Source organism: Indicator indicator, unplaced genomic scaffold (assembly GCF_027791375.1).
Source record: "Indicator indicator isolate 239-I01 unplaced genomic scaffold, UM_Iind_1.1 iindUn_scaffold_98, whole genome shotgun sequence".
NCBI lineage: Eukaryota > Metazoa > Chordata > Aves > Piciformes > Indicatoridae > Indicator > Indicator indicator.
Genome location: NW_026539214.1, coordinates 104,122 through 131,528, shown reverse-complemented (window position 1 = coordinate 131,528; position 27,407 = coordinate 104,122). Strand labels below are relative to the sequence as shown.

The window sequence follows — 27,407 nt, the reverse complement described above, 5'->3', positions numbered from 1 at the left end:
CTTGAGCGGCCGGCGGCCGGAAGGGGGAGGGGGGAGGCGCCCCCTGGCGGCGCGGAGGTCTGAGGGAAGCCGGCCGAGAGAGACGGCCCTGAGCTCCGGGTGAAGACGGGGAGGCGGCGAGAGAATCCTAGAATCAGTCAGGGTTGGAAGAGACCACAAGGCTCACCCAGTTCCAACCCCCCTGCCACGGGCAGGCCAGAGCCTCATCCAGCCTGGCCTTAAACACCTCCAGGGATGGGGCCTCAACCACCTCCCTGGGCAACCCATTCCAGGCTCTCACCACTCTCGTGGTGAAGAACTTCTCATGTCCAGCCTGAATCTCCCCACTTCCAGCTTTGTTCCATTCCCCCCTAGTCCTGTCACTCCCTGAGATCCTAAAAAGTCCCTCCCCAGCTTTCCTGTAGCCCCCTGCAGATCCTGGAAGGCCACCAGAAGGTCACCTGGGAGCCTTCTCCTCTCCAGACTGCACAACCCCAACTCTCTCAGCCTCTCCTCACAGCAGAGCAGCTCCAGCCCTCTGCTCATCCTCATGGCCCTTCTCTGGACACCTTCCAGCCTCTCCAGATCCTTCCTGGAACAGAGGCTCCAGAACTGGACCCAGAGCTCCAGGTGTGGTCTCAGCAGAGTGGAGCAGAGGGGGAGAATCCCCTCCCTGGCCCTGCTGGCCACAGTTCTCCTGCTGCAGCCCAGGCTCTGCTTGGCTCTCTGGGCTGCAAGTGCTCACTGCTGGCTCCTGGGGAGCTTCTCATCCCCCAGCACCCCCAAGACCTTTTCTTCAGAGCTGCTCTCCAGCCAGTCCCTGCCCAGCCTGTATCAGTGCTTGGGATTGCCCTGACCCAGCTGCAGGACCTTGTCCTTGGTCCTGTTGAACCTCATGAGGTTGGCTTGTGGCCACCTCTGCAGCCTGTCCAGGTCCCTCTGGATGGATCCCTTCCCTCCAGCCTGTCTGCTGCCCCACACAGCTTGGTGCCATCAGCAAACTTGCTGAGGGTACACTCAATGCCTCTGTCCATGGCACCTAGAAAGATATTGAACAAGCCTGGTCCCAACACTGATCCTTGAGGGACTCCACTTGTCCCTGGCCTCCAGTGGGACATGGAGCCATTGACAGCCACTCTTTGGGTGTGGCCATCAAGCCAGTTCTTTATCCATCTAGTGGTCCACCCATCAAACCCATATTTCACTGGCTTGGAGACCTCAAGTTCCAGGTGAAAATGGGGGAGAGGGAGTGAGTAAAGCAGCCTCAAGCTCCGGGTTAGGTCTCATGTGAACAATGGGGGCCCGGGGGGTTAGCTGTCTCTAGAGGAGGCTCCAAAATCCTGGGGTTTAAACTGAGTTTATAGGAGTATGGAAATTAATGTTCTTGCTTGCTGCTGGGTGCTTGAAGGCAGCCTTGGAAGAGTGACCCTCAGAAAGTGGATCCCTGATCCTGAGCTGAGAGCTCAGGGAGCTGTTGTCTTCTCCTGGTGTCCAAAGAACATGGCCAAGAGTTTATCAAGGAATGTGGCTAGGGACGAAAAGTCCCCAGCCTTGACCAGTGTGTGAAACAAAACAATGTGTCCTCTGTGTTCCTTTGCTCTTGCTGACTTAAAAGATAAAAGAAGTGACTTTGGGCCCACAGAGGTGACAGAAGTATCCTAAAGTAACCTTGGGTAATGCTAAACACACAGCTGTAATGTTCAACATCTTCATCAAGATGAAGGCACGCTGTCCCCTTGGCCAGGTTGCTGATGGGACAGCACTGGGAGGGGTGGCTGACACCCCTCAGAATGTGCTGACATCAGCCAGGCCTGGACAGGCTGAGATCTGGACAGAGAGAACCTCAGGAAGTTCATCAAGGGCAAGGGTAGAGACCTGCCCTGGGGAGGAACAACCTCCTGCAGCAGGACAGGAGAGGGGAAACCTGCTGGGAAGCAGCTCCATGGAGAAGGACCTGAAAGTGCTGGGGGACAACAAGTTCCCCAGGAGCCAGCAATGTGCCCTGGTGGCCAAGAAGGTCAATGGTGTCCTGGGGGGCATGAGGAAGAGTGTGGCCAGCAGGGCAAGGCAGGTTCTCCTCCCACTGTACTCTGTCCTAGGGAGGCCACATCTGGAGTCCTGTGTGCATTTGTGGGCTCCCCAGTTCCAGAGAGACAGAGAACTGCTGGAGAGAGTCCAGGGGAGGCTGGAAAGCTGCTGAGGGGCCTGGAGCAGCTCTGGGAGGAGCAAAGGCTGAGAGCCCTGGGGCTGAGAGCCTGCAGAAGAGCAGCCCCAGAGGGCAGCTGAGCAATGCTCAGCAAGAGCTAAAGGAGCTGTGGGGGGGCAAGAGGCTGGGGCCAGACTCTGCTCAGTGGTGCCCAGGGCCAGCACAAGGGGCAAGGGGCACAAAGTGTCAGGCAGGAGGTTGGATGTGAGCAGGAGGAGAAAGTTGTTTGGTGTGAGGGTGCTGGAGGGCTGGAGCAGGCTGGCCAGAGAGGTTGTGGAGTGTCCTTGTGTGGAGAGCTTCCAACCCCCCCTGGGCATTGTGCTCCTGGGCATTGTGCTGTGGGTGCCCTGCTGGAGCAGGGCTTGGGCTGGGGGAGCTCCAGAGGTCTCTTCCAACCCCACCCTGCTGGCATTGTGTGATGCTGTGAGCTCAGTAGTATCTATTTGCCGCGCTCACAACTGCACCATAGGGGTATGGACAAACTGGTTGTGAAGCCAAGATGACTTCAGAGGACTCAGCATGCTGAAGCTTCCCTGTCTTCATGTCATCAGTCACTGCCATTTCTAACACCAAGGCTGGCTGCTTCTTGTTCTCCTTCTCCTTTTTGCTGTTTCCAAAGTGCATCCCCTGCTACAGCAGGAAACAGGTTACCCATGGGAGGCTGTGGCTGCCTTCTCCCTGGAGGTGTTGAAGGCCAGGCTGGATGAAGCCTTGATCAAGCTGGACTGGTGGGAGGTGTCCCTGCCCATGGCAGGGGGTTGGAACTGGATGATCTTGAAGGTCCCTTCCAACCCAAACCATTCTATGGTTCTATAATATATTAGAGAAATAAAATCTTCCACTCAGTTCTACAGGACAGGAGAGGAATAAGGGAAATAAGTTAACCAGAAAGAGAATCATAAAATTGTTTGGGTTGGAAAAGGCCTCTAAGATCATGAAGTCACACATCAATTCAACTCTACCATGGCCACTAAACCAGTATACATGCATGGCATAAAAGATTCCTGGTAGGCTCCTGAAGGCAAATTCAAATTAGTAATTACCAGAGATGTTTTTCCACAGCTAACAATTTTGCAATGACAAGAAAAGGGTTAAATGGTTGTTGTGTTCACACCCCAGATCTCAGAGCTGGGATGAAGGTCAGGTTCCAGGCAGAGGTGGAGCTAGGGCTAAACATCAGCATGTGTGCTCCTTTCACGATATTCATGTGAAAACAGGAAATGAAAGCTAAGCAGGCTTGGGTGACCTCCACTGACTGAAGAAAACAGAGATATTCTGATTTAGAACCTGCCTTAGATCAAAAGCTAAGCTGGGTTTGGAGCTGTGTCTTCAACTTGGCAGCTTAGCTTGCGAAATTCACCATTTCATAGCGTGCACTGGGTTGGAAGGGACCCTCCAAGGGCATCCTGTCCAACCCCCCTGCAGGCAGCAGGGACAGCTCCAACCAGAGCAGGCTGCCCACGGACACATCAAGTCTGATCTGAATGTCTCCAGGGACAGGGCCCCAACCACATCCCTGGGCAGTCTGTTCCAGTGTCTCCTCACCCTCACTGTGCAGAACTCCCTCCTGATGTCCAACCTAACTCTGCCCTGCTCCAGTTCCAAACCATTGCCTCTTGTCCTATCACCCCAAGCCCTTCTGAACAGTCCCTCCCCATCTCTCCTGGAGCCCCTTCAGGTACTGGAAGGCTGCCCTAAGGTCTCCCTGGAGCCTTCACTCATTCACAGAGGTGTGGTCAAGGGTGGTTTGTCAGCACCTGCTTAGAGCCTGTGTTTTGGGGACATGATTGTGTTTGTGACATACTGGAAATGGAGACTGGTTAACAACAGGGAGCAAACAGACGATGGCATTCTGACAATGCCCACCCTTCCCTCTTGGAAAAGTTCTAGAAAAACAAGGTCATTACACTCCATGTAGTGCTTAATAGTAGTGCAGAGGGGATGCTTCAGGGCAGGAAGTAAATTGGGAGGGAGACTTACTTAGTTTGCTAATACTGCTTTGGTTTGGGTTGTTCATAGATTCATAGAATGGTTTTGGCTGGAAGGGACCTTCCAAGCTCATCCAGTCCAACCCCATGGCAGTCAGCAGGGACAGCTGCAGCCAGAGCAGGTTGCTCCCAGCCCCAACCAACCTGCCCTGCACTGCTGCCAGCCATGGGGCAGCTCCCACCTCTCTGGGCAGCCTGGGCCAGGCTCTCCCCACCCTCACTGCCAAACATTTCTCCCTTCTCTCTACTCTCAATCTCCCTCTTTCACTTCCAACCATCCCCCCTTGGCCTGTCCCAACAGGCCCTGAGAAAAACTCTGTCCCCAGCTTTCTTCTGTCCCCTTGAAGCACTGCAAGGCCACCAGAAGGTCTCCCTGGAGCCTTCTCCTCTCCAGGCTGAACAACCCCAACTCTCCCAGCCTGGCCTCCCAGCAGAGGGCTTCCACCCTGCCAGCACTGCTGTGGACAATCCCTTAATGCTCCAAAGGAAGATGAAGCTGTAGTGGTTGTTAAGGCCATATCCACTTTGCTGTCTGTGAGACAATGTGTGAGTATCTGCCAGATGGCGCTGAGAAGACACCAGACTGAAGCAGGGTGAGCATGTCCTCCCTGAGCTGAAAACTGAATCAAGCATGGCTGCATCAGCCCCACAGAGCCACAGTCTACCCCTAAAACAACACATTTAACAGTATTTATTTCCAGTGAGAAATCACAGAATCGTAGAATTGTTTGGGTTGGAAAAGGCCTCCAAAGCTCATCCTGTCCAACATCAACCCAACCCCACCATGGACACCAAACCCTGGCCCCAAGGGCCATGGCCACAGGGTTCTGGAACACCTCCCTGGGCAGCCTGTGCCAGTCCCTGACCACTCTTGCAACAAAGACATTTTGCCTCCTCTCCAACCTAACCCTCCCCTGGCACACTTTCAGGCCATTGCCTCTCCTTCTATCCCCTGAGCCTAGGGAGCAGAGCCCAAGCCCCAGCTGGCTCCAGCCTCCTCTCAGGGAGCTGCAGAGAGCAATGAGGTCTCCCTCAGCCTCCTCTTCTCCAGGCTCAACACCCCCAGCTCCCTCAGCTGCTCCTCCCCAGCCCTCTTCTCCAGACCCTTCCCCAGCTCTCTTGCCCTTCTCTGGCCCTGCTCCAGCTCCTCGATGACTTTCTGGCGCTCCGAGCCCAGCCGTAGCCTCACCACACACCGGGCCAGCGCCCGGCAGCGCTTCCCCTCGGAGGGACTGCTGAAAACGGCGGGAAGGGGCCCGAGGCGCTGGGGGTGTCGCCGCCGGCCGGTAGAGGGCGCGCTGCCGGCTGCTGAGAGCGCTCCAAGATGGCGGCCTGCAGGGCTGCGGGCGGGGGCAGCGGGAGGCGGTGGCCGCCGGTGCCGCTGCTGCTGCCGCTGCCGCTGCCGGCAGGGCGGGCGGCGCTGGGCGCCCGAGCGGTGCTGGCAGCCGCACTGGCGGCGTTCGGCTGGCTGCAGGCGGCGCGCGGCGCCGGGTGAGTGTCCATGCGTGGTCCGGGACAAAACCGGCCCGGCCCGGCCCGGTCGTTCCCGGTACCGAGTCCATTCCCGCCGGTAGCTCTGATCCCACGTCTTGTGCTCTGGCCAAGAGCTGCCGAGCCGATGCCCTGAGGTCCGCTTGGTGGTGCGGGTACTAAGGTGGAGAGCACCCATTACAGCGGGGCAGGTTGCAGCAGCATCGGGGACGCCCCGAGGACAGGGGAGAAGCAGGGCCCGGGCTGGCCATGAGGCCTTCCCCAGGGGGACCTCCCCCCCGCCGCCCCCGGCACTTCTGGACCCTCCACACAGGGTTACTCTGCCCGGGCAAGAAAGTCAAGACGGATATTGAGAGGCTGGAGCAGGGCCAGAGAAGCGCAAGAGAGCTGGGGAAGTGTCTGGAGAAGAGGGCTGGGGAGGAGCAGCTGAGGGAGCTGGGGGTGTTGAGCCTGGAGAAGAGGAGGCTGAGGGAGACCTCATTGCTCTCTGCAGCTCCCTGAGAGGAGGCTGGAGCCAGCTGGGGCTTGGGCTCTGCTCCAGGGAACAAGGGACAGGACAAGAGGCAATGGCCTCAAGCTGCTCCAGGGCAGGTTTAGGTTGGACATGAGAAGAAACTTCTTCACTGGAAGGGTTCTCAAAGCCTGTCCCAGGCTGCCCAGGGGGGTGACTGAATCCCCACCCCTGGAGGTGTTTCCCAGGGCAGAGCTGTGGTGCTGAGGGCCATGGCTGAGCCCCAGCCTGGGCAGAGTTGGGGAATGGTTGAACTCGATCTTAAAGATCTTTGCGAACCAAACCAATTCTGTGATTCTATGAAGGTAGCCACAGGGCAACCGGGTCTTCTCCTTGCAGGAGCCCCCCCAGCGACCCTCTGCTGCAGCCCTACTTCCCCTCCCGGCACGGCCCTCGGCAGAGCCACTCGCAGGTCAGGGGCTGCCAGCCCCTCCGCTACGGCAACGTCACTCACGAGGCGTGGCTCAGCGACAGCAGCACTGCCGGCCCCGTGGCCACCACCAGGACCTTTGTCTCTTACATTCCCTCGGTGGGGGAGGACCGCAAGGTGATCTATGGCCACTTCACCTTCGTCAGGGACCCCCTGAGGACCTTCTCCGTGCTGGAGCCGGGTGGTGAGGGAGGCTGCCAGGCTCACCGCAGGGCCACCGTGGAAGAGACGGCGAAGCTTGGCGGGTGCCTGGTGGCCCAGAACGGTGGCTACTTTGACATGGAGACTGGAGAGTGTCTGGGGAACGTGGTGAGCGATGGGAGGCTGGTGAGGAACTCTGGAGGCCTGCAGAACGCTCAGTTTGGCATCCGGAAGGATGGCACCATGGTGTTCGGGTAAGGGCTGGGGCTTGCTTGGAGAGGGCTCCTGCTGGGCGTCACTGAGGCAAGGAGGCACTGCCCAGCACTGCCTTGGCCTCTCCCAGTTAGAGCAGGAGCACACTTTGAGTGCTGGAATCGGGGCTGTGCTGTGGGTACCCAGCTAAGCTCTCTGGCCTTTGGCTGTTTGGCCTAGGGTGAGGAGAAGCTGGATAAGTTACTCTGATCTCCAGCTGCTTAGGTTCATGGGCCCCCTCTCCCAACATGCAACAAGGACACTTGATTGTGGGATAAGGAAGAGAGGTCTGTGTGCTCCCTAGGGAGGAGAGGCAGAGTGGGCTGCATGACTCTGTCTACAGCACAGACACACTGGGGTTGGAAGGGACCTCTAAAGCTCATCCAGTCCAACCCCACTGTCATGGACAGGAACATTTAGATCAGAGCTCCAAACAGCCTGACCTGCACTGGGGCAGCTCTCACCTCTCTGGGCAGCCTGGGCCAGGCTCTCCCCACCCTCACTGCCAAACATTTCTCCCTTCTCTCCACTCTCAATCTCCCTCTTTCACTTCCAACCATCCCCCCTTGGCCTGTCCCAACAGGCCCTGAGAAAAACTCTGTCCCCAGCTTCCTTCTGGCCTCTTGAAGCACTGCAAGGCCACCAGAAGGTCTCCCTGGAGCCTTCTGAGGCTGAATAACCCCAACTCTCCCAGCCTAGCCTCACAGCAGAGGGGCTCCAGCCCATCTCCAGCAGTGGGTTCCTCTCAGTGCAGCTGCAGGTAGAGTGGATGCTGTTGCTGGAATCCCTCTCAGAAGCTGTTTGGTGTCAATGTTGTAGCTGACAGGCAGTGAGGTGTTGCAGCTGCTTTACAGATCCCTGAGTGTTCAGCAGTGGTTCTGCCCTTGTGTCCTGACAGATGCTTTCTGCCCTTATTTTCCTGCCTCAGGTCCACTGGCCACAGCCTTGGCAGGAGTTGTTTTGTGCACAGTGGCCTGGGACGGCCAATAGGAAGAAATTCTTTGCAGTGAGGGTAGGGAGACACTGGCACAGGTTGCCCAGGGAGGCTGTGGCTGCCTCCTCCCTGGAGGTGTTGAAGGCCAGGCTGGATGAGGCCTTGAGCAAGCTGTGCTGGTGGGAGGTGTCCCTGCCCATGGCAGGGGGTTGGAGCTGGATGAGCTTTGGAGTCCCTTCCAACCCAACCCAGTCTGTGATTCTGTGAACAGGTTTTGTGTAGAACAGTGGAGAGCAGGCTGCACCCTGGCTGCTGAAGTGATGCTTTGCACTGCTTGGCCTCTAGTTTAGGTGCAGTAGCCTTCATCCTGCCACCTTCTACTTGCTCCCTGCTTCTGGAGCCTGCTTCTGGAGCAGGAGAAGAGGCTTTCCCATGCCACTGCTGTGACTGTGGATAACCCCTCCTGGTCTCTGTCCTAGTTACCTGTCTGAGGAGGATGTCCTGGATGAAGCAAACCCTTTTGTGCAGCTGGTGAGCGGCGTGGTCTGGCTGCTCAGAGATGGAGAAGTGTACATCAGCCAGAGTCAGACAGCTGAGTGTGGGGATGTTCAGACCACAGGTAAACACTGCAGCCTGGCTGGAGATTGTCCTCCTGATGGGGCTGCTGGAAGGAGTGGGGAGCAGTGGAAACTGGGTTGTCTTAGTTGCAGTTTGCCACTCACATGTAAGGTCCAAATTTCTTCTGGACTGCTTTTCCCTGAGCCTGCAGCCAGGACAGTACCAGAAGTTGGCTGCCTGCAAGATGAGGCTGCACTCACCTCTTCAGGGCTGCTCAGCAGAAGTTGCTGAGAGCTCCAAAGAGTGGTGGCACAGCTGGCTGGGAAGGTGGGAGGTGGTTGAGGCCCCATCCCTGGAGATATTCAAGGTGAGGCTGGACAGGGCTCTGGGCAACCTGATCTAGGGGAGGATGTCCCTGCTGAGTGCAGAGGGATTGGACTGGATGAGCTTTGGAGGTCCCTTCCAGCCCAGACCATTCTGTGATTCCATGGTAAGTGGTGTTAGTGCTTGTCCAGAGGAACTCCAAGGAGATGCTTCTTGCAGCAGTGTAAATCTGAGGGCTTGTGAATGCCCTTCCCTGTCCCCATGTCAGGCAGAAACTTAACCATTGTAGTTCTGGAGAGGGGCTGGGGGTGAACAAGTGGAGCCTGGGCTGTGTTCTTGTATTTTCCTTCAGATGAGCTCCTTGCTGGGAGCTGCTTTGCAGACAGATGTCTCACCACCAGTCCTGTCACCCAGCTGCTGTGTGGTTTGCTGCCTCTCCTCCACAGGAACCTTTGACAAGTTCATCAATGTGATCTCAGCCAGGACTGCAGTTGGACATGACAGGCAGGGGCAGCTGGTCTTGGTCCATGTGGATGGACAGACAGAATCCAGAGGGTAAGGCCGGGGTCCTGGTGAGGTCTTGGGGCAAAGATATACTCTCAGTGCAGCTGGGGGGACTCAGCAGCTGCCAGCCACATGTTGTAAGGCAGAGACTTCAGAGCTCAGGAGGGCAGTTGAAGGCACTGCTGTTTGATGTCTTTTTGGCAGGGCCAGGGAAGGCCAAGGCAGCCTCCAGGCAACCATACCTGGGGTGAGAGAGCTTCCCTCTTCTCCAGGGAGAGGGACTGAGCTCCCAGTGCAGCACCTCCACTGCAATCAACCAAAACAAGTGAGAAATGAGCAGCTTTGCTTTTGCAGGGTGAACCTGTGGGAGCTGGCTGACTTTCTGAAGCAGCAGGGAATCATCAATGCTATCAACCTGGATGGTGGAGGCTCTGCAACCCTGGTCTTGAATGGGACCCTCGCAAGCTACCCCTCTGAGCACTGGTAGGCGCTGGTGGCACATACCCAGGGCTGCAGCAGCAACTGTGCAGCTCTCAGGCCTACCCCTCTGCTCTGCCTGGCAACCTTGCATTGCCCAGAGATCACCATGGAAGGGCAAGGGACAGCTTCTGAGTGAGGTTCAGAACTGCAAAGCTCCTTACTGCCTGCATATTTTTCCCTCTCGGTCATGCAGGATTAAAGCTGAGCAGCTTTGAGCCCTGCAGCAGAGCTGTTGGACATGGCTGAGTGGCCTGATGTGGGAATAGGATGAGGAAACAGCTCCTGGGCTGGGGGATTCTGAACTGCAGATTCACAGGAATTAGCAGAGATCTGTCAGCAGCTTTTTATCCTGGGATCATGGGATGGGTTAGGCTGGGAGAGGTCTTTAAGGTCATCCAGTCCAAGCCTTACCCCAGCACTGCCAGAACACCACTGAGCCATGGCCCTCAGCACCACATCCACACAGCTCTGGAACCCCTCCAGGCATGGGGACTGCAGCACTGCCCTGGGCAGCCTGGGCCAGGCCTGGACACCCCTCAAGGGGAAGAAATTGTTCCTCATGGCCAACCTGAACCTGCCCTGGGGCAACTTCAGGCTGTTTCCTCTTGTCCTGTTCCTTGTTCCTAGGGAGCAGAGCCCAAGCCCCAGCTGGCTGCAGCCTCCTCTCAGGGAGCTGCAGAGAGCAATGAGGTCTCCCTCAGCCTCCTCTTCTCCAGGCTCAACACCCCCAGCTCCCTCAGCTGCTCCTCCCCAGCCCTCTTCTCCAGACCCTTCCCCAGCTCTCTTGCCCTTCTCTGGACCTGCTCCAGCCCTCAATGTCCTTCTTGCAATGAGGAGCCCAGAACTGAGCCTAGCATTTGAGCTGTGGCCTCCCCAGTGCTGAGTAGAGAGGGACAATCACCTCTCTAGGAAGAGCAACTCAGACTTGGAGACCCTGCCCTGCTTCATGTGAGGGAGCCTGAAGAATATTTCACTTTAATGTCTGGTTTTCAGTAATTTCTGATGGTAAACATGAAGGGAGTGACAGTTGAGAGCCAGTGCTGCTGTCACTGAGTGACATCCCTCATAGCAAGGAGGCTGATAGTCAGGAAAAGATGTGTTGAACACCAACAGCAGGGAAGCTGGGACTGCTTAAGGTGAGGCTTTGGTTGCAATTCCATGGTTGAAATGACTCCTGACCAGCAGGAGTTGACCCAGTCTAGTTTGATGTCCAGATGCAATGGTCCCTGGCAGCCCAGAGCCAGCTGTGTGCTGAGCTGCATCCAGAGCAGGGAGAGCAGCAGCACAGGGAGGGGATTCTGCCCCTCTGCTCTGCTCTGCTCAGACCCCACCTGCAGCACTGCCTCCAGCTCTGGGGCCCCCAGCACAGGAAGGACCTGGAGCTGCTGGAGAGGGACAGAGGAAGCCATAAAGATGCTCAGAGGGCTGGAGAAGCTCCCCTGTGGGGACAGGCTGGGAGAGTTGGGGCTGTGCAGCCTGGAGAAGAGAAGGCTGCAGGGAGACCTTAGAGCAGCCTTGCAGTAGCTGAAGGGGCTCCAGGAGAGCTGGGGAGGGACTTTGGACAAGGGTTGGGAGTGCCAGGACGAGGGACAATGGCTTTGAGCTGGGAGAGGGGAGAGTGAGAGTGAAGAGGAGGAAGAAATTCTTTGCAGTGAGGCTGGGGAGACACTGGCACAGGTTGCCCAGGGAGGCTGTGGATGACTCCTCCATGGGCATTTCAAGGCCAGGCTGGATGAGGTCCTGAGCAGCCTGTGCTGGTGGGAGGTGTCCCTGCCCATGGCAGGGGTTGGCACTGTATGATCCTTCAGGTCCCTTCCAAGCATTCTGTGAATCTCTGCGTTTATTCATGCCCTTGCTCACTGGCCTGGCTCGAGCTGGCCGCCTGTGGGTTCCGCCGGGCAGCGCAGAGCGGTTCGCGCCCTGACGGTGCCGCGGTGCCGCTGTGCCGCAGCTCGTTTGACAGCAGGTGGCGCTGTCCCCGCCGTATCTCCACCGTGCTCTGTGTGCACCACGCCCCCTGCCGGCCCCGCGACTGCAGCGGCCACGGCCACTGCCTGCAGGGACACTGCCGCTGCTCGGGGCCCTTCTGGACGGGGCCAGCCTGTGACGTCCTGGACTGTGGCCCTGCCAACTGCAGCCTGCACGGAGCCTGCACCGAAGGTGAGTCACTGCCTCAGGGCAGGGGAGCTGCCCCGGGGTGGCTCTTGGGGGGATGTTGCCTTCCTGCCTGCTAGGCAGCTGGAGGGACCTCAGTGCATCACTGCCTGCAGGCCTGGTGCTCCACAGAGCACTTTCCCACTCTGGGGTGAATCACAGAATGGTAGGGGTTGGAAGGGACCTCTGGAACTCACCCAGCCCAAGCCCTGCTCCAGCAGGGCATCCACAGCACAATGCCCAGGAGCACAATGCCCAGGGGGGGTTGGAAGCTCTCCACACAAGGACACTCCACAACCTCTCTGGGCAGCCTGCTCCAGCCCTCCAGCACCCTCACACCAAACAACTTTCTCCTCCTGCTCACATCCAACCTCCTGCCTGCCACTTTGTGCCCCTTGCCCCTTGTGCTGGCCCTGGGCACCACTGAGCAGAGTCTGGCCCCAGCCTCCTGACACCCACCCCTCAGATATCTGCAAGCATTCTCAAGACCCTTCTCAGCCTCCTCTTTTGCAAGCTGCCCAGCCCCAGCTCCAGCGCCCTCAGTGTCTCCTCAGAACTGTTGCAGTGCCCTCAGCATCTCAGTGGCCCTGTGCTGGACTCTCCCCAGTCATTCTTTGTCTTTCTTGACCTGGGGAGCCCAGAACTGGACCCAGTTCTCCAGGTGAGGTTTCACCAGGGCAGAGTAGAGAAGGAAGAGAACCTCTCGCCCTGCTGGCCATGCTCTTGATGCAGCCCAGGATGCCATTGACCTTCTTGGCCCTGAGGGCACACTGCTGGCTCCTGGGCATCTTGTTGTCTGCTGTGCAGGAGCAGAGCTCACATGAACTGGCACCAGCAGCTGCCTCCTTCCCTGCAAAAAGCAGCACTTGGAGGGGGGCAGGTTCTGGGTGACTGTGCCCTGCCTCTGGAAGCCAGCTGGTGCTGATGGCCTCCCTTGCTTTGCCTTCTCCTCCTTCTCTCTGTGCTGTGGAGCAGCAGTGGAGGTGATCAGAGCACACTGCCCTTGGGAGACAGCAGCAGGGCTAGACTGGGACTCAGACCTGGATGTGTGATGGGACTTGAGTTCCCCCTGCATGCCTCAGTTTCCCTTTCTGCCCTCTGGGTTTGTGCTCCTGGTCTGCTGGTCAGGGCAATGTGTGAGCACCTCTCTGACAGCAGCTGGCCTCTGCCCCCTCCATTCCTGTTCCCTCTTTACTCCTGATCCATGATTTTCCCCAGTGTGCAGCTGCTCCTCTTTCACAGCTCCTTTTGACCCTGGGCACTGCCACAACACAGCCCTCAGCTGCTGCTCTCCTGCCTCACCTCACAGCCAGCTTTGCACCAGGGAAGCCACTGGGCAGAGCTCAGGGGGTGCAGGGCTTGACCCAGAGTCAGTCCCTGCAGCTCCAGGAGGGTCTGCACTGTCTGGCAGCTGTGGTGGGTGTAGAGTTGAGGACTCTTCTGTGGTCCTCCTGGGAGGGAAGGTTATGAAATGGAGCCAAAGCAGAGCTCTGCTCTTCAGGAACTGGTGCTGGGAAGGGTAGGGCTGAAAGGAGCAGTGTTGAGGAGAGTGTTTGCCCTTCTGTCTGCAGTGGTTGTGCAGTTCCCTGGCTCCTCAGCTGCAGGCAGGGCTCAGTTTTAGGAAAAGTTTGTGAAGCTTCAAGGTCTCCTCTGAATTTTGGGTTGTTCATTTGGTGTGGAAGGCACAGCTAGAAAATGGTTTGAAAGCAGAGCAGGGGAGGTTTAGGTTTGATATTAGGGAGGAGCTCTGTGCTGTGAGGGTGCTGAGACACTGGCACAGGTTGCCTGGGGAGGTTGTGGACAGCTCCTCCCTGGAGGTGTTGCAGGCCAGGCTGGATGAGGCCCTGAGCAAGCTGTGCTGGTGGGAGGTGTCCCTGCCCATGGCAGGGGGTTGGCACTGGATGATCTTGCAGGTCCCTTCCAGCCCAGCCCATTCTGGGATTCTCTGAAGGGAGCAGCCCAAGCAGGGCTGCTGCTGGTGAGTGCCCTGCTGTGCTGTGGTCAATGCTCTGTGTGTCTTTGCACAGCTGGGTGCCTGTGTGATGCTGGCTGGACTGGCAGCAACTGCACTGAAGGTAAGGATGACTTCCACTCCACTCCTTCATAGCCAGCACGGGGACAGTGTGAGGACAGCTGACAGGGCTGGCTGGCTGCCCAGGAGGCAGCAGTGAAGGCAGAAGCTGCTCCCTGTGCTTCCCTGGCTGCCCCTGGGAGCTTACCTGCAGCCTGAGCAGGGCTGGAGTGAAGCTCTTGGAGCCCTTGCTGCTGGCTCAAGGTGCAGCTCCCCTGGGCAGCCCTCAGCACCTTGTGCCCAGGGCTGTCCCTGGGTGCCAGTGTGGGGTGGGATCTCTTCCCCCTGCAGTCAGGGTCCTGAGGAGATCTCTGCTTGTCTCCTGCAGCTTGTCCCAGTGGCTCCTTCGGGGAGGCCTGCAGGCAGCAGTGCCAGTGCCAGAATGGAGGCTCCTGTGAGCCTGTGCATGGGGCCTGCTCCTGCCCACCTGGGTACCATGGCACCAGCTGTGAGCACGGTAAGGGCTGCTCTGGGGGCAGCTTTTGGGTCCCTTCTGAGCCATCTCTTGTCATGGCAGCAAGTGTGAGGGCTGCCAGGCAGGCTCAGGCTGGCACTGCACAGCTGCAGTGTAACCTGGCAGCTCTTAGGGCTGGCCTGGCCTGCCCAAAGTGGGGAGCAGAGGGGAAGGAGTTTGCTCCAGCAGAGGGAAAATGTGGGATCCTCCGTGTCCCAGAGGAGCTGCAGGGTTCCCCCAAAGCTGGAGTGGAGACCAGCAACACTTGGACATCTTTCACTGCAGGGTGTTGGACCAGGCCCTGCCCCTGCCTGAGCTGGGCTGACAGAGTCATGGAACTGCTTGGGGAGCTTTAAGCTCATCCAGTCCAAGCCTCAGCCCAACACTGCCAAGGCTGCTGCTAAGCCATGGCCCTCAGCACCACAGCTCTGCCACTTGGAAACCCCTCCAGGCGTGGGGAACTCCACCACTGCCCTGGGCAGCCTGGGCCAGGCCTGCACAACCCTCAAGGGGAAGAAATTGTTCCTCATGATCCAGTGTGAGGTGTCCCTGCCCATGGCAGGGGGGTTGGAACTAGATATCCTTGTGATCCCTTCCAACCCTGACTGATTCTATGATTCTATGATTCTATGTCCAACTTAAACCTGCTCTGGGGTACCTTGAGGCCATTGCCTCTCATCCTGTCCCTTGTTCCTTGGGAGCAGAGCCCAAGCCCCAGCTGGCTCCAGCCTCCTCTCAGGGAGCTGCAGAGAGCAATGAGGTCTCCCTCAGCCTCCTCTTCTCCAGGCTCAACACCCCCAGCTCCCTCAGCTGCTCCTCCCCAGCCCTCTTCTCCAGACCCTTCCCCAGCTCTCTTGCCCTTCTCTGGACCTGCTCCAGCTCCTCAATGTCCTTCTTGCAGTGAGAGCCCAGACCTGACCCCAGCACTCAAGCTGTGCCCTCCCCAGTGCCCAGCCCAGGGGCACAATCCCTGCCCTGCTCCTGCTGCCACCCCATTGCTGCTCCAGGCCAGGCTGCTGCTGCCCTTCTTGCCCACCTGGGCACTCCCTGGCTCCTCTTCAGCTGCTGGCACCCAGCACCCCCAGGCCCTTCTCTGCTGGGCACTTTGCAGTCACTCTGCCCCCAGCCTGGAGCCTTCCATGGGATGATCCAAGTCAGTGAGTGTGAGATGTTCCTAAGGGCCTTCCTGGCTTGTGACCCTCAAACTCCAGCTGGACACAGCTGCCAGAGCCAGTGCTGCTCTGGGCTGTCTTCCACTTCTCTTGTGTGCTCAAGGGCTCTGTGCCTGACTCCAGCCCACTCTGGTGACAGGACAAGCTAATTACAGCATGGCTGTGAGCTGCCTGTGTGCATGGCCTCAAGGTGCCCCAGGGGACGTTTAGGTTGGCCATGAGGGACAATTTCTGCCCCTTGAGGGTTGTCAAGGCCTGGCCCGGGCAGTGGTGGAGTCCCCATCCCTGGAGGGGTTTCAGAGCTGTGCAGCTGTGGTGCTGAGGGCCATGGTTCTCTGGTGCCCTGGTTCATGGTTGGACTCAATGGTCTGGAAGGTCTCTTCCTGCCCATGCCATGGTGCTGTGGTGCTCACAGTGGTGATGCTTTGTTCCCAACCCCACAAACCTTCTTGGCATGGACTGAGAGCAGTCAGCTCAGAGCTGGTGCTTGCAGGGCAGCTGGCCTGAGGCTTGCTTGGACAGTGACCAACCTCTTTGTGCTCCATCCCCCAGAGTGCCCCTTGGGCTGGTATGGGCCAGGCTGCCAGCAGCAGTGTGACTGTGCCCACTCGTGTCCCTGCCACCCTCAGACAGGCAGCTGCAACCTCACCCACCAGCTGCAGGAGCAGCTCACCAAAGGTACCTCTGCTGCAGGGGGGGCTTGGAAGGGAAGCTGGAGGAGCACAACCTTCTGGGCGTGGAGCTGGCAGCTCTGGCTGCCCATCAGCTTCCCTCAGCTACCTCCCTCCCCACATTCCTCTCTCTGTTTTCCAGCTGGGAGGTGTTTGGCTTCCCAGAAGGCAGCAAGGAGCAAAGACAGATCATCCCTGTCAGAGTAAGTGTGAGGAGCTCATCCTGCTCTGGGGTGCTGGTGGTGCCTGGGGGGGCTGATGGTGTCTGTGGGGTGCTCATCATAGGAGGGCAAGAGAGCTGGGGAAGGGTCTGGAGAAGAGGGCTGGGGAGGAGCAGCTGAGGGAGCTGGGGGTGTTGAGCCTGGAGAAGAGGAGGCTGAGGGAGACCTCATTGCTCTCTGCAGCTCCCTGAGAGGAGGCTGGAGCCAGCTGGGGCTTGGGCTCTGCTCCCTAGGCTCAGGGGATAGAAGGAGAGGCAATGGCCTGAAATTGTGCCAGGGGAGGGTTAGGTTGGAGAGGAGGCAAAATGTCTTTGCTGCAAGAGTGGTCAGGGCCTGGAAGAGGCTGCCCAGGGAGGTGGTGGAGTCCCCATCCCTGGAGGTGTTCCAGAACCCTGTGGCCATGGCACTTGGGGCCAGGGTTTGGTGGCCATGGTGGGGTTGGGCTGATGTTGGACTGGGTGTGCTTGGAGGCCTTTTCCAGCCCAAGCCATTCCATGATGCTGGGATTCATCCATGTCTATGTACACACACCAAGCCCATGCCAGCTGCTGCTCTTCTCACCACCTGCTGGGTGTCAGGGCAGTGTCAGTAAAGCTTTGAGCTGCTTCAGAGTGCACAGTGTCTGTGTTCTGACTGCAGGTGTCACCTACAGCCCTCCTGCAGAGCAGGGAAGTGCTAAAAACTTCATGGTGGGACCTGTGCTGAGCTGGAGCCCCCTCAGTGACCACACTGAGCCTGGGGTTCTGCAGCTCACAGTTTATAGATTCACAGAATGGGTTGGGTTGGAAGGGACCTTAAAGGTCATCCAGCTCCAACCCCTGCCACGGGCAGGGACACCTCCCACCAGCCCAGGCTGCTCAAGGCCTCATCCAGCCTGGCCTTGAACACCTCCAGGCAGGAGGCAGCCACAGCCTCCCTGGGCAACCTGTGCCAGTGTCTCGAGACCCACCCTCACTCCAAACAATTTCTTCCTCCTCTCCACTCTCACTCTCCCCTCTCACAGCTCAAAGCCATTGTCCCTCATCCTGGCACTCCCAGCCCTTCTCCAAAGTCCCTCCCCAGCTCTCCTGGAGCCCCTTCAGCTACTGGAAGGTAGCTCTGAGGTCTCCCTGCAGCCTTCTCTTCTCCAGGCTGAACAACCCCAACTCTCCCCTGCCCACTGAGTGTGCAGCAGCCAGAGCAGGGCAGCTGTGACAGCAGAGCACAGCTCCTCCCATGGTGCTGAAGCTGGAGTCAGTGCAGCACAGCAGGTCACAAGGATGACTTGGACCCTCTTCAGCCAGGCCAGAGGAGGCCACAGCAGTGCTGGCAGGGTGGAAGCCCTCTGCTGGGAGGCCAGGCTGGGAGAGTTGGGGTTGTGCAGCCTGGAGAGGAGAAGGCTCCAGGGAGACCTTCTGGTGGCCTTGCAGTGCTTCAAGGGGACAGAAGAAAGCTGGGGACAGAGTTTGTCTCAGGGCCTGTTGGGACAGGCCAAGGGGGGATGGCTGGAAGTGAAAGAGGGAGATTGAGAGTGGAGAGAAGGGAGAAATGTTTGGCAGTGAGGGTGGGGAGAGCCTGGCCCAGGCTGCCCAGAGAGGTGGGAGCTGCCCCATGGCTGGCAGCAGTGCAGGGCAGGTTGGTTGGGGCTGGGAGCAGCCTGCTCTGGCTGCAGCTGTCCCTGCTGGCTGCAGGGCTGGACTGGAGGAGCTCCAAAGGTCCTTTCCAGCCCAGCCTCTGGGTGGTTCCATGGTCTGCAGCCTGGGCTCCTGTGCCAGGAGGTGCAGAGCTGTTGCTCACTTGGATTTCTCTTGCCTGACAGAGCAGCCTGGCTGTCCCTGAGCTGTGTGCTGGCCCTGCTGCTGCTGCTGAGTGCCCTGTGCAACGTGGGGCAGGTGCTGCAGGCCAGGGCAGGGCGGCAGCAGCCTGGGCCCTACCTGTACCAACCGCTGTGGGAGCTGAACGGCGCCGGCCAGGCCTGCACCGCTGCTGCCTGCGAGCCTGAGGACGCCCAGGACCAGAGCCAGGCCCTGCTCCAGAGCCCAGGCTGAGCTCTGCAGCTGCCACCCAGCTCTGCCTGCTGCACTGCACAGCTGCTGACCCACCCACACCAGCAGCTCCCTGGCCCAGCCCTGCTGGGAGCCTGGCTGCTTCCTCTCCTCCCTGCCCTGCTGCTCTGCGACTCTGATCAGCTGCCAGGGGAGGCTGTGGGGCTGCAGCCCTGGGGCAGCTTCCACTCCCAGGGGTGGGAGAGGGGAGCTGCAGTGCTGCAGCTGGGAGGCAGTGGGCAGCTGCCCCCTGTGCAGGGGGGGGAGTGTGAGCCACGGGCACCTCAGGAAGGTCCTTCCTCACCTGAGCTGCAAGATAATTCTCTAGCAGAAAGCTGGAGCTCAGGCAGCTGGCTGAAGGCTGTTGTAGTCTCCCAGTGTCTGGCCACTCAGAGTTTTAGCAGGACCCTGGGAACTGATGATTGTCAAGCACTGAGGCAGGGGCAGCTGGCAGGGAACCCACAGCACCCCTGATCCTGGGCATGCTGGGAGGCTCAGAGGCTGGCATACAGGGCTGGGGCTTCCCTGCTCCTTCCTTCAGTGCTGAGGGCAGGGCCAGAGCCTTCCTAGCGACTCCTCAGTGCTAGGGGCAGTGCAGGAGGGGTGTGGGGAGGTCCTTGCAGCAACATAAAAAGCCTTTCCAGTTTCAAAATGTCATCCTTGTGTTCTCTCACAGCCCCTGCAGCTGCAGCCATGGGTGGGCAGCAAGGGCCTGCCCCTGGGGCTGTCCCACCTGTGAAGGGAAGAGCTGGCAGCAGCCTGGCACAGGTTGGTGTGGCAGAGCTGGGATGCGGGATGGGCCTTGCCCAAGCCCAGCCAGATCAGCCCTGGGCCAGCAGGACAGAGCATGGGGTGGCCCTCACTTGGCAAGCTGAAGATGAGCCAGGGGCTGCCCAGGTGGGCAAGAAGGGCAGCAGCAGCCTGGCCTGGAGCAGCAATGGGGTGGCAGCAGGAGCAGGGCAGGGATTGTGCCCCTGGGCTGGGCACTGGGGAGGGCACAGCTTGAGTGCTGGGGTCAGGTCTGGGCTCTCACTGCCAAGAAGGACATTGAGGGCTGGAGCAGGTCCAGAGAAGGGCAAGAGAGCTGGGGAAGGGTCTGGAGAAGAGGGCTGGGGAGGAGCAGCTGAGGGAGCTGGGGGTGTTGAGCCTGGAGAAGAGGAGGCTGAGGGAGACCTCATTGCTCTCTGCAGCTCCCTGAGAGGAGGCTGGAGCCAGCTGGGGCTTGGGCTCTGCTCCCAAGGAACAAGGGACAGGACAAGAGGCAATGGCCTCAAGCTGTCCCAGGGGAGGTTTAGGTTGGACATGAGAAGAAACTTCCTCGCTGGAAGGGTTCTCAAGCCCTGACCCCAGGCTGCCCAGGGAGGTGGCTGAATCCCCACCCCTGGAGGTGTTTTCAGGAGGCAGAGCTGTGGTGCTGAGGGCCATGGCTGAGCCCCAGCCTGGGCAGAGTTGGAGCAGGGTTGGGCTGGAGGAGCTGAGAGGGCTTTGCCACCCCAGCCAAATGAGTGACTTGGTGCTTCCCTGTCCTTGGCAGCCAGCTGGGACCAGTCTGTGAGCAGCTCCTGCAGCTGTGCTGCAGCTCAGACACTTGCCCAGGCCCCATCCTTGCAGAAGGCCTTTAAAAGGCAGCTCTGAGTCTGCTGCCATGGGGGGAAACCCAGCCTCTGAGTGGGGGCTGAGCCTTCCTGAGCCCCCCATTGATGTCCTCCTGCACTTGGGCTCTCCCTCCCCACACAGTGTCCTCTCTGTGCTGCTGCTGGCTTCAAACCCCCTGCACAGCCTCTGGCTTTCTGTGCCTGAGAGAGGAGCTGAATAAAGCCTGGAACTCAGCTTCTTGATGCTCAGCAGCAGCAGCCCTGACCCTCTCCCACTGCATCTCCAGTGGAGCCTTTTTGTTTTCCACCCCCAGCTGCCCTGCAGGCTGCTGCGTGGGGCCTGCCTGATCCCTGGCCTGAAAGCCCCCAGAATGCTGCTGCAGGAAAGCTGGAAGGGAACTGATGGCAGCTCCCTGGGCTTGTGCAAAGTGACCCTGTCCTGAGTGACATCCTGGGCACCACATGGGAAAAGCAGGGGCTTGAGGCCACTGGCTGGGCAAGGGCTGCACACAGAGTTGTGGTCAGCAGCTCAGTGTCCAAATGCAGACCTGTGATGAGTGGAGTCCCTCAGGGGTCAGTACTGGGACCAGTGCTGTTCAACATCTTTGTCAGCCACATGGGCACTGGGATTGGGGCACCCTCAGCAGGTCTGCAGATGGCACCAAGCTGTGTGGCTCAGCTGGCAGCTGGAGGGAAGGGATCCATCCATGGGGACCTGGACAGGCTGCAGAGCTGGGCACAAGGCAGCCTCATGAAGTACAACAAGGCCAAGGGCAAGGTCCTGCAGCTGGGTCAGGGCAATCCCAAGCACAGATCCAGGCTGGGTGAGGAGTGGCTGAGGGCAGCCTGGAGGAGAAGGCCTTGGGGGTGTCAGTTGGTGACAAAGTCCCCAGGAGCCAGCAGTGGTCCCTGGCAGCCCAGAGCCAGCTGTGTGCTGAGCTGCAGCCAGAGCAGGAGAGCAGCAGCACAGGGAGGGGATTCTGCCCTCTGCTCTGCTCTGCTCAGACCCCACCTGCAGCACTGCCTCCAGCTCTGGGGCCCCCCCAGCACAGGAAGGACCTGGAGCTGCTGGAGAGGGTCCAGAGGAGGCCACAGAGATGAGCAGAGGCTGGAGAAGCTCCCCTGTGGGGACAGGCTGGGAGAGTTGGGGCTGTGCAGCCTGGAGAAGGCTGCAGGGAGACCTCAGAGCAACCTTCCAGTAGCTGAAGGGCTCCAGGAGAGCTGGGGAGGGACTCTGGACAAGGGCTGGGAGTGCCAGGATGAGGGACAATGGCTTTGAGCTGGGAGAGGGGAGAGTGAGAGTGGAGAGGAGGAAGAAATTGTTTGGAGTGAGGCTGGGGAGACACTGGCACAGGTTGCCCAGGGAGGTGGTTGATGTCTCATCCCTGGAGCCATTCAAGCTCAGCCTTGCTGTGTCCCTGGAGGTGTCCCTGCTGCCTGCAGGGGGTTGGACAGGATGCCCTTGGAGGGTCCCTTCCACCCCAGTGCAGGCTGTGACACCCTGGTGAAGCTCTGCCACCTTCTCACAACTCCTGAGCTCCAACTCTTGCTTCTTAATGCCAAGAAACATCCCTTTGGAGTGCAAAAAGCTCAGAGCAGGTGGTGAGACCCAGCCCTTACCCCAACCACTCCCCAGGGTGCAGCCCTTGCCCCAGGAAGATGGCAAAGCTTCCACCCAAAGCAGCTTCCCTGGGGCTGAAGACCATCAGTTCTTCTTTTCCAACCCACTGAAAACAAGAGCAGGAGGGGTCTGGGTTTAATAAATACTCATTGCTGAAATGATCAATAAGTTAAAACTCCAGTCCAGAGCAGCTTAGCACTGCAATAAATAGGCTGCAGGATGTGCTTCAGCAGAGCCATGCTGTGGTGGGTTAAGGTTTTCAAGTTAGCTCAGGTTTCAGAGAAGCAAGTTCCAGAAGGCTGTGCCTTCAGGGGAGAAAATATTGCTTTGCTTAGCCCTTGGGAACTGGATCCAGCCCCCAACCCTGGGATGGGAGGGCTCAGATCTGCTCATTATTGCTTGTACACCTGAGGGGAAAGGAAGAGGTCAGCTGCTGCCTGCTGCAGGCAGCTCCTCTGCCCTGTGCTCTCCACAAATCCATTTTGCCCTCTGTGCCTCAGAGGCTTCCCAACACCACCTCCCAAACATCTCCTGGTGTCCTGGTGGGATCTGATAAGGTTTTAGGGTTGAGCTGGAGGTGACTCCTGGGACATCCTATCTGTAGGAAGGTTCTTTACAGTTGGCTTTGAGTCCCTGCCCCTGAGCTGCCCCCTGGGCTGCCTGGGCTGTAGCTGGCAGCCTGGGCAGGCAGAGAGCTGCTACAGGTGAGCAACCCAGGCCTGCAGAGCAGCCAAGAGCAGCCTGCTCCAGCCACCTCCTGCAGGGAAAGCACTGCCTGGAACCAGCCCTTTGGAGGCCACACAGGGGTTCAGGCCACCTGCATTCACCCCAACCCCCACCAGCTGTGACAGAAACAGGCAGCCCCCAGACAAGTCCTTGGGCTGCCACTGGAGCTCTCAGCAGCTGCCCACAAGCTCCCTGTGTCCAGAGGGCTGCTCCCTGTGGGCAGGAGAAGGAGCACCTGGAGGGGAAGCTCCTGGAGGGGAAGCTCCTGGAGGAGAAGCTCCTGGAGAGGAAGCTCCTGGAGGGGAAGCTCCTGGAGGGGAAGCTCCTGGAGGAGAAGCTCCTGGAGGAGAAGCTCCTGGAGGGGAAGCTCCTGGAGGCTCTTTGGTTGGGTGCACAGAGCAGCTCAGGGGGTGGCCAGGAACCCACCCCAGTGATTTCTCCTTCCTGCTGGAGCTGTGTCCCTGCTATCTGGAAAGGTGGGAGCTGCTCTGGGAATGGCTGGAGGATGTGGTGGCTCCACTCAGCTGGGAGAAGCCGCTGGTGCAAGATTCCAGGCTTGACATGGAGCCCCTGGGATGGGACAAAGAGAGGGCAGTTAGGAGGGAGCTGCTGGAGGGCAGCCCTCTGCATCAGGCACACCAAGTGGCACTCCAAGGCTGGCAGAAGGGTCTCTGCTCTGCTCCCATCAGTTTCAACTTGGGCTCTACATATCTGTGTCATTAGACAGGGCCAAGGGCTGGGTCCTGCCCTTGGCTCACAACAACCCCAGGAAGGCTCCAGGCTGGGGCCAGAATGGCTGCAAAGTGCCCAGCAGAGAAGGGCCTGGGGGTGCTGGGTGCCAGCAGCTGAAGAGGAGCCAGGGAGTGCCCAGGTGGGCAAGAAGGGCAGCAGCAGCCTGGCCTGGAGCAGCAATGGGGTGGCAGCAGGAGCAGGGCAGGGATTGTGCCCCAGGGCTGGGCACTGGGGAGGGCACAGCTTGAGTGCTGGGGTCAGGTCTGGGCTCTCACTGCAAGAAGGACATTGAGGGCTGGAGCAGGTCCAGAGAAGGGCAAGAGAGCTGGGGAAGGGTCTGGAGAAGAGGGCTGGGGAGGAGCAGCTGAGGGAGCTGGGGGTGTTGAGCCTGGAGAAGAGGAGGCTGAGGGAGACCTCATTGCTCTCTACAGCTCCTGAGAGGAGGCTGCAGCCAGCTGGGGCTTGGGCTCTGCTCCCTAGGAACAAGAGGCAATGGCCTCAAGTTGCCTCAGGGGAGGTTTAGGTTGGACATGAGAAGAAACTTCCTCACTGGAAAGGTTGTCAAGCCCTGGCCCAGGCTGCCCAGGGAGGTGACTGAATCCCCATCCCTGGAGGTGTTCCCAGGGGGCAGAGCTGTGGTGCTGAGGGCCATGGCTCAGCCCCAGCCTTGGCAGAGTTGGGCTGGAGGAGCTGAAAGGGCTTTGCCAACCCACATGATTCCATGAAGCACCAACTTCACTGTGGGCCTCCAGCCAAGGGGTCTCTCAGCACCTGCAGCACTGGAGGAGGTTCTTGGCACAAAATGCCACCAAGTTTGTGTCCATCTGAGCTATCACCAAGGAAATGCACAAGCAGGGGAGGTCACTGGCACCCACCTGGATGTGTAACTCCCACTCAGACCTCTCCTGTGGCTGCTCTACTGCAGGTCAGAGAGGAAATGTCTCCCAGTAAAACCCTACCTGAAGTCCTTGGATGCCAGCACTTCATAGTAGTAGATGAGCTTGCACCTGTGAGTGGAGCCTTGCAGGGAGGCCAGGACATCATCAACCCTTGGGAGGCTGCTGCTGGAGCAGGGCAGGGGGCTGTGCACCTTCCACTGCAGGATGTAGAAGCCAGGCCAGCGGGTGACATGGGAGCCCTGGGACACAGCAGAGGGCAGGAGGTGACCACCAGCAGCTGGGGGACTGGCAAAGGCAGGAAGAGAAGATACTGCCTGGGGTGGTGCCAGGAGCTCTGCCAGAGGGGAGAGGAGGCCTGAGAGTGCCTGAGCAGATCTGGGGAGGCTGCTGCTGCCTGGCAGTGGGAATTGGGCTGTGGCATCCTTGGGAATGCAGACCAAAAGTTGAGCTGAGAGGGGTCCTGCAGCTAGGGAGGAACAACCTCCTGCAGCAGGACAGGGGAGGGAGGGACCTGCAGGGAAGCAGCTCCATGGAGAGGGGCCTGGGAGTGCTGAGGGACAACAAGTTCCCCATGAGGCAGCAATGTGCCCTCAGGGCCAAGAGGGCCAATGGGGTCCTGGGGGGCATGAGGAAGAGTGTGGCCAGCAGGGCAAGGAAGAGTCTTCCTCCCACTCTACTCTGTCCTAGGGAGGCCACAGCTGGAGTCCTGGGGCCAGTTTTGGGCTCCGCAGTTCAGGAGAGACAGAGAAGTGCTGGAGAGAGTCCAGGGGAGGCTGCAGAGCTGCTGAGGGGCCTGGAGCAGCTCTGTGAGCAGCAAAGGCTGAGAGCCCTGGGGCTGAGAGCCTGCAGAAGAGCAGCCCCAGAGGGCAGCTGAGCAATGCTCAGCAAGAGCTAAAGGAGCTGTGGGTAGGGGGCAAGAGGCTGGGGCCAGACTCTGCTCAGTGGTGCCCAGGGCCAGCACAAGGGGCAAGGGGCACAAAGTGTCAGGCAGGAGGTTGGATGTGAGCAGGAGGAGAAAGTTGTTTGGTGTGAGGGTGCTGGAGGGCTGGAGCAGGCTGGCCAGAGAGGTTGTGGAGTGTCCTTGTGTGGAGAGCTTCCAACCCCCCCTGGGCATTGTGCTCCTGGGCATTGTGCTGTGGGTGCCCTGCTGGAGCAGGGCTTGGGCTGGGGGAGCTCCAGAGGTCCCTTCCAGCCCCACCCTGCTGGGATTCTGCTGAGCTGACTGCTCTGGGAAGCACACAGTGGTCACAGATTCCCCAAGCTTGAGCCACATGCTAGAATCCTGCTGCTGCTACCTCCACTGAGAAGGAATAATTAATATTCATAATCCATTAATGCTATCTAATGATTATGAAACCCATGTGATCCAGAAGTACAGACACAGGAGGGCATTCCTAGAGCAGACTTAATTGGGCTGTTATTAATTATATATTATATAGCATTAGAGCATTTATTATATATTTTTATTTAGTAGCAGCAGCAGCAGCAGCAGCAGCAGCAGCAGCAGCAGTAGCAGTAGAAGTAGTAATCCTTCAGTGACCTTTTTCTGCTGGATTTTTGGCTCTTTCTGCAGTGCCTCAGCCTAAATTTCAACTGCAGCAGCAGCTCCTTGCAGAGGGAGCCCAGACCACCACCACCACCACCACCATTCCTACACCCAAGACTTCCCAAGCCACCAAGCCCTCCCTCTCTGCACCCCCAGCCCACTCTGGGGGCTCCAGATGCACTCCAGGCCCCAGAGGTCTCACCTGGATGCTCTCCCCCTCCCTGCACACCAGAGGGGACTCCACCAGGCTGTAGTCCACCCCCAGCACCCAGCTCTTCTCAATCAGCTGAGAGTTGTCCCCAGCAGAGCTGCTGGGCCCTTGGGCTTCCTTCTGACCTGCTTCAGGAGCTCTTTTGGAGTGGAAGAGGCTGAAGACCACATCCCCCTTCAGGATGTCAAAGTCCCAGGTGATGACAGATTCCCCTTCCAGAATCTCCACAACTATCTGCAAAGGGAACAGAGCAAGAGTCAGGTCCTCAGCCAGCACTTCCCTAGGGCCCCATGCTTCAGTCTTGCTTCCCACAGCACCCCAGCAGGGTGGGGCTGGAAGGGACCTCTGGAGCTCCCCCAGCCCAAGCCCTGCCCCAGCAGGGCACCCACAGCACAATGCCCAGGAGCACAATGCCCAGGGGGGGTTGGAAGCTCTCCACACAAGGACACTCCACAACCTCTCTGGCCAGCCTGCTCCAGCCCTCCAGCACCCTCACACCAAACAACTTTCTCCTCCTGCTCACATCCAACCTCCTGCCTGCCACTTTGTGCCCCTTGCCCCTTGTGCTGGCCCTGGGCACCACTGAGCAGAGTCTGGCCCCAGCCTCTTGCCCCCTACCCACAGCTCCTTTAGCTCTTGCTGAGCATTGCTCAGCTGCCCTCTGGGGCTGCTCTTCTGCAGGCTCTCAGCCCCAGGGCTCTCAGCCTTTGCTGCTCACAGAGCTGCTCCAGGCCCCTCAGCAGCTCTGCAGCCTCCCCTGGACTCTCTCCAGCAGTTCTCTGTCTCTCCTGAACTGGGGAGCCCAGAACTGGACCCAGGACTCCAGATGTGGCCTCCCTAGGACAGAGTAGAGTGGGGGGAGACTCTTCCTTGCCCTGCTGGCCACACTCTTCCTCATGCCCCCCAGGACCCCATTGGCCCTCTTGGCCCTGAGGGCACATTGCTGCCTCATGGGGAACTTGTTGTCCCTCAGCACTCCCAGGCCCCTCTCCATGGAGCTGCTTCCCTGCAGGTCCCTCCCTCCCCTGTCCTGCTGCAGGAGGTTGTTCCTCCCTAGCTGCAGGACCCCTCTCAGCTCAACTTTTGGTCTGCATTCCCAAGGATGCCACAGCCCAATTCCCACTGCCAGGCAGCAGCAGCCTCCCCAGATCTGCTCAGGCACTCTCAGGCCTCCTCTCCCCTCTGGCAGAGCTCCTTGTTCATCATTTACTAGCTGCAGGAAAACCTCAGTGGGATCCAAGTGGAGCATTCAGGACCCACCAAGGAGTCCTTCTGTGATTCTCTGTCTCTGAAGGGCACCTCCAGCTGACTGTGCACTCCCAAAGAGTTCCTCATCACCTCCGAAGCTGGGACCTGTTCTGACACTCAGGTGCTGCTGTGTTGGACATTCTGCTGACCCTCATCTGAATGCTCCTCTGACACCACCACCATCACTGACCCAGCTATGCCTTGGAGAATGGAGGCTGTGTTAGTAGCAGGGAAGCTGAGGGAGCTTTATGTCCCCAAAAGGGA

General features: G+C 58.9%; 2 protein-coding genes across 2 annotated transcripts in view; one reads left to right on the top strand and one right to left on the bottom strand.

Moving 5' to 3' along the window:
* The first annotated feature begins 5,497 nt into the window (after positions 1-5,497).
* NAGPA (N-acetylglucosamine-1-phosphodiester alpha-N-acetylglucosaminidase) lies at positions 5,498-18,568 on the top strand. The gene is made up of 11 exons (XM_054398736.1): positions 5,498-5,664; positions 6,515-7,000; positions 8,412-8,551; positions 9,261-9,369; positions 9,673-9,801; positions 11,750-11,958; positions 13,980-14,027; positions 14,352-14,480; positions 16,202-16,327; positions 16,463-16,523; positions 18,340-18,568. Exons 1-11 carry the CDS (start codon positions 5,498-5,500, stop codon positions 18,566-18,568), a joined length of 1,833 nt encoding a protein of 610 aa, XP_054254711.1.
* A 4,400-nt stretch (positions 18,569-22,968) lies between these two features.
* The window catches only part of SEC14L5 (SEC14 like lipid binding 5), a 43,610-nt gene continuing 39,171 nt past the window's right edge, over positions 22,969-27,407 (bottom strand). Inside the window, exons 13-15 of the mRNA XM_054398733.1 lie at positions 25,887-26,129; positions 24,199-24,377; positions 22,969-23,077 (exon numbers count right to left, since the gene is read on the bottom strand). Of these exons, the coding sequence (XP_054254708.1) occupies positions 22,972-23,077; positions 24,199-24,377; positions 25,887-26,129 (528 nt within the window). The 3' untranslated portion in view covers positions 22,969-22,971. The remainder of the gene's footprint in view (positions 23,078-24,198; positions 24,378-25,886; positions 26,130-27,407) is intronic.

Bases quoted from the DNA above. Each gene is read 5' to 3' on its own strand.
- NAGPA (XM_054398736.1), top strand. From the start codon at position 5,498: ATGGCGGCCTGCAGGGCTGCGGGCGGGGGCAGCGGGAGGCGGTGGCCG. The intron at 8,552-9,260 runs GTAAACACTGCA...TCTCCTCCACAG, and splicing joins TGGGGATGTTCAGACCACAG to GAACCTTTGACAAGTTCATC. The intron at 11,959-13,979 runs GTGAGTCACTGC...GTCTTTGCACAG, and splicing joins GCACGGAGCCTGCACCGAAG to CTGGGTGCCTGTGTGATGCT.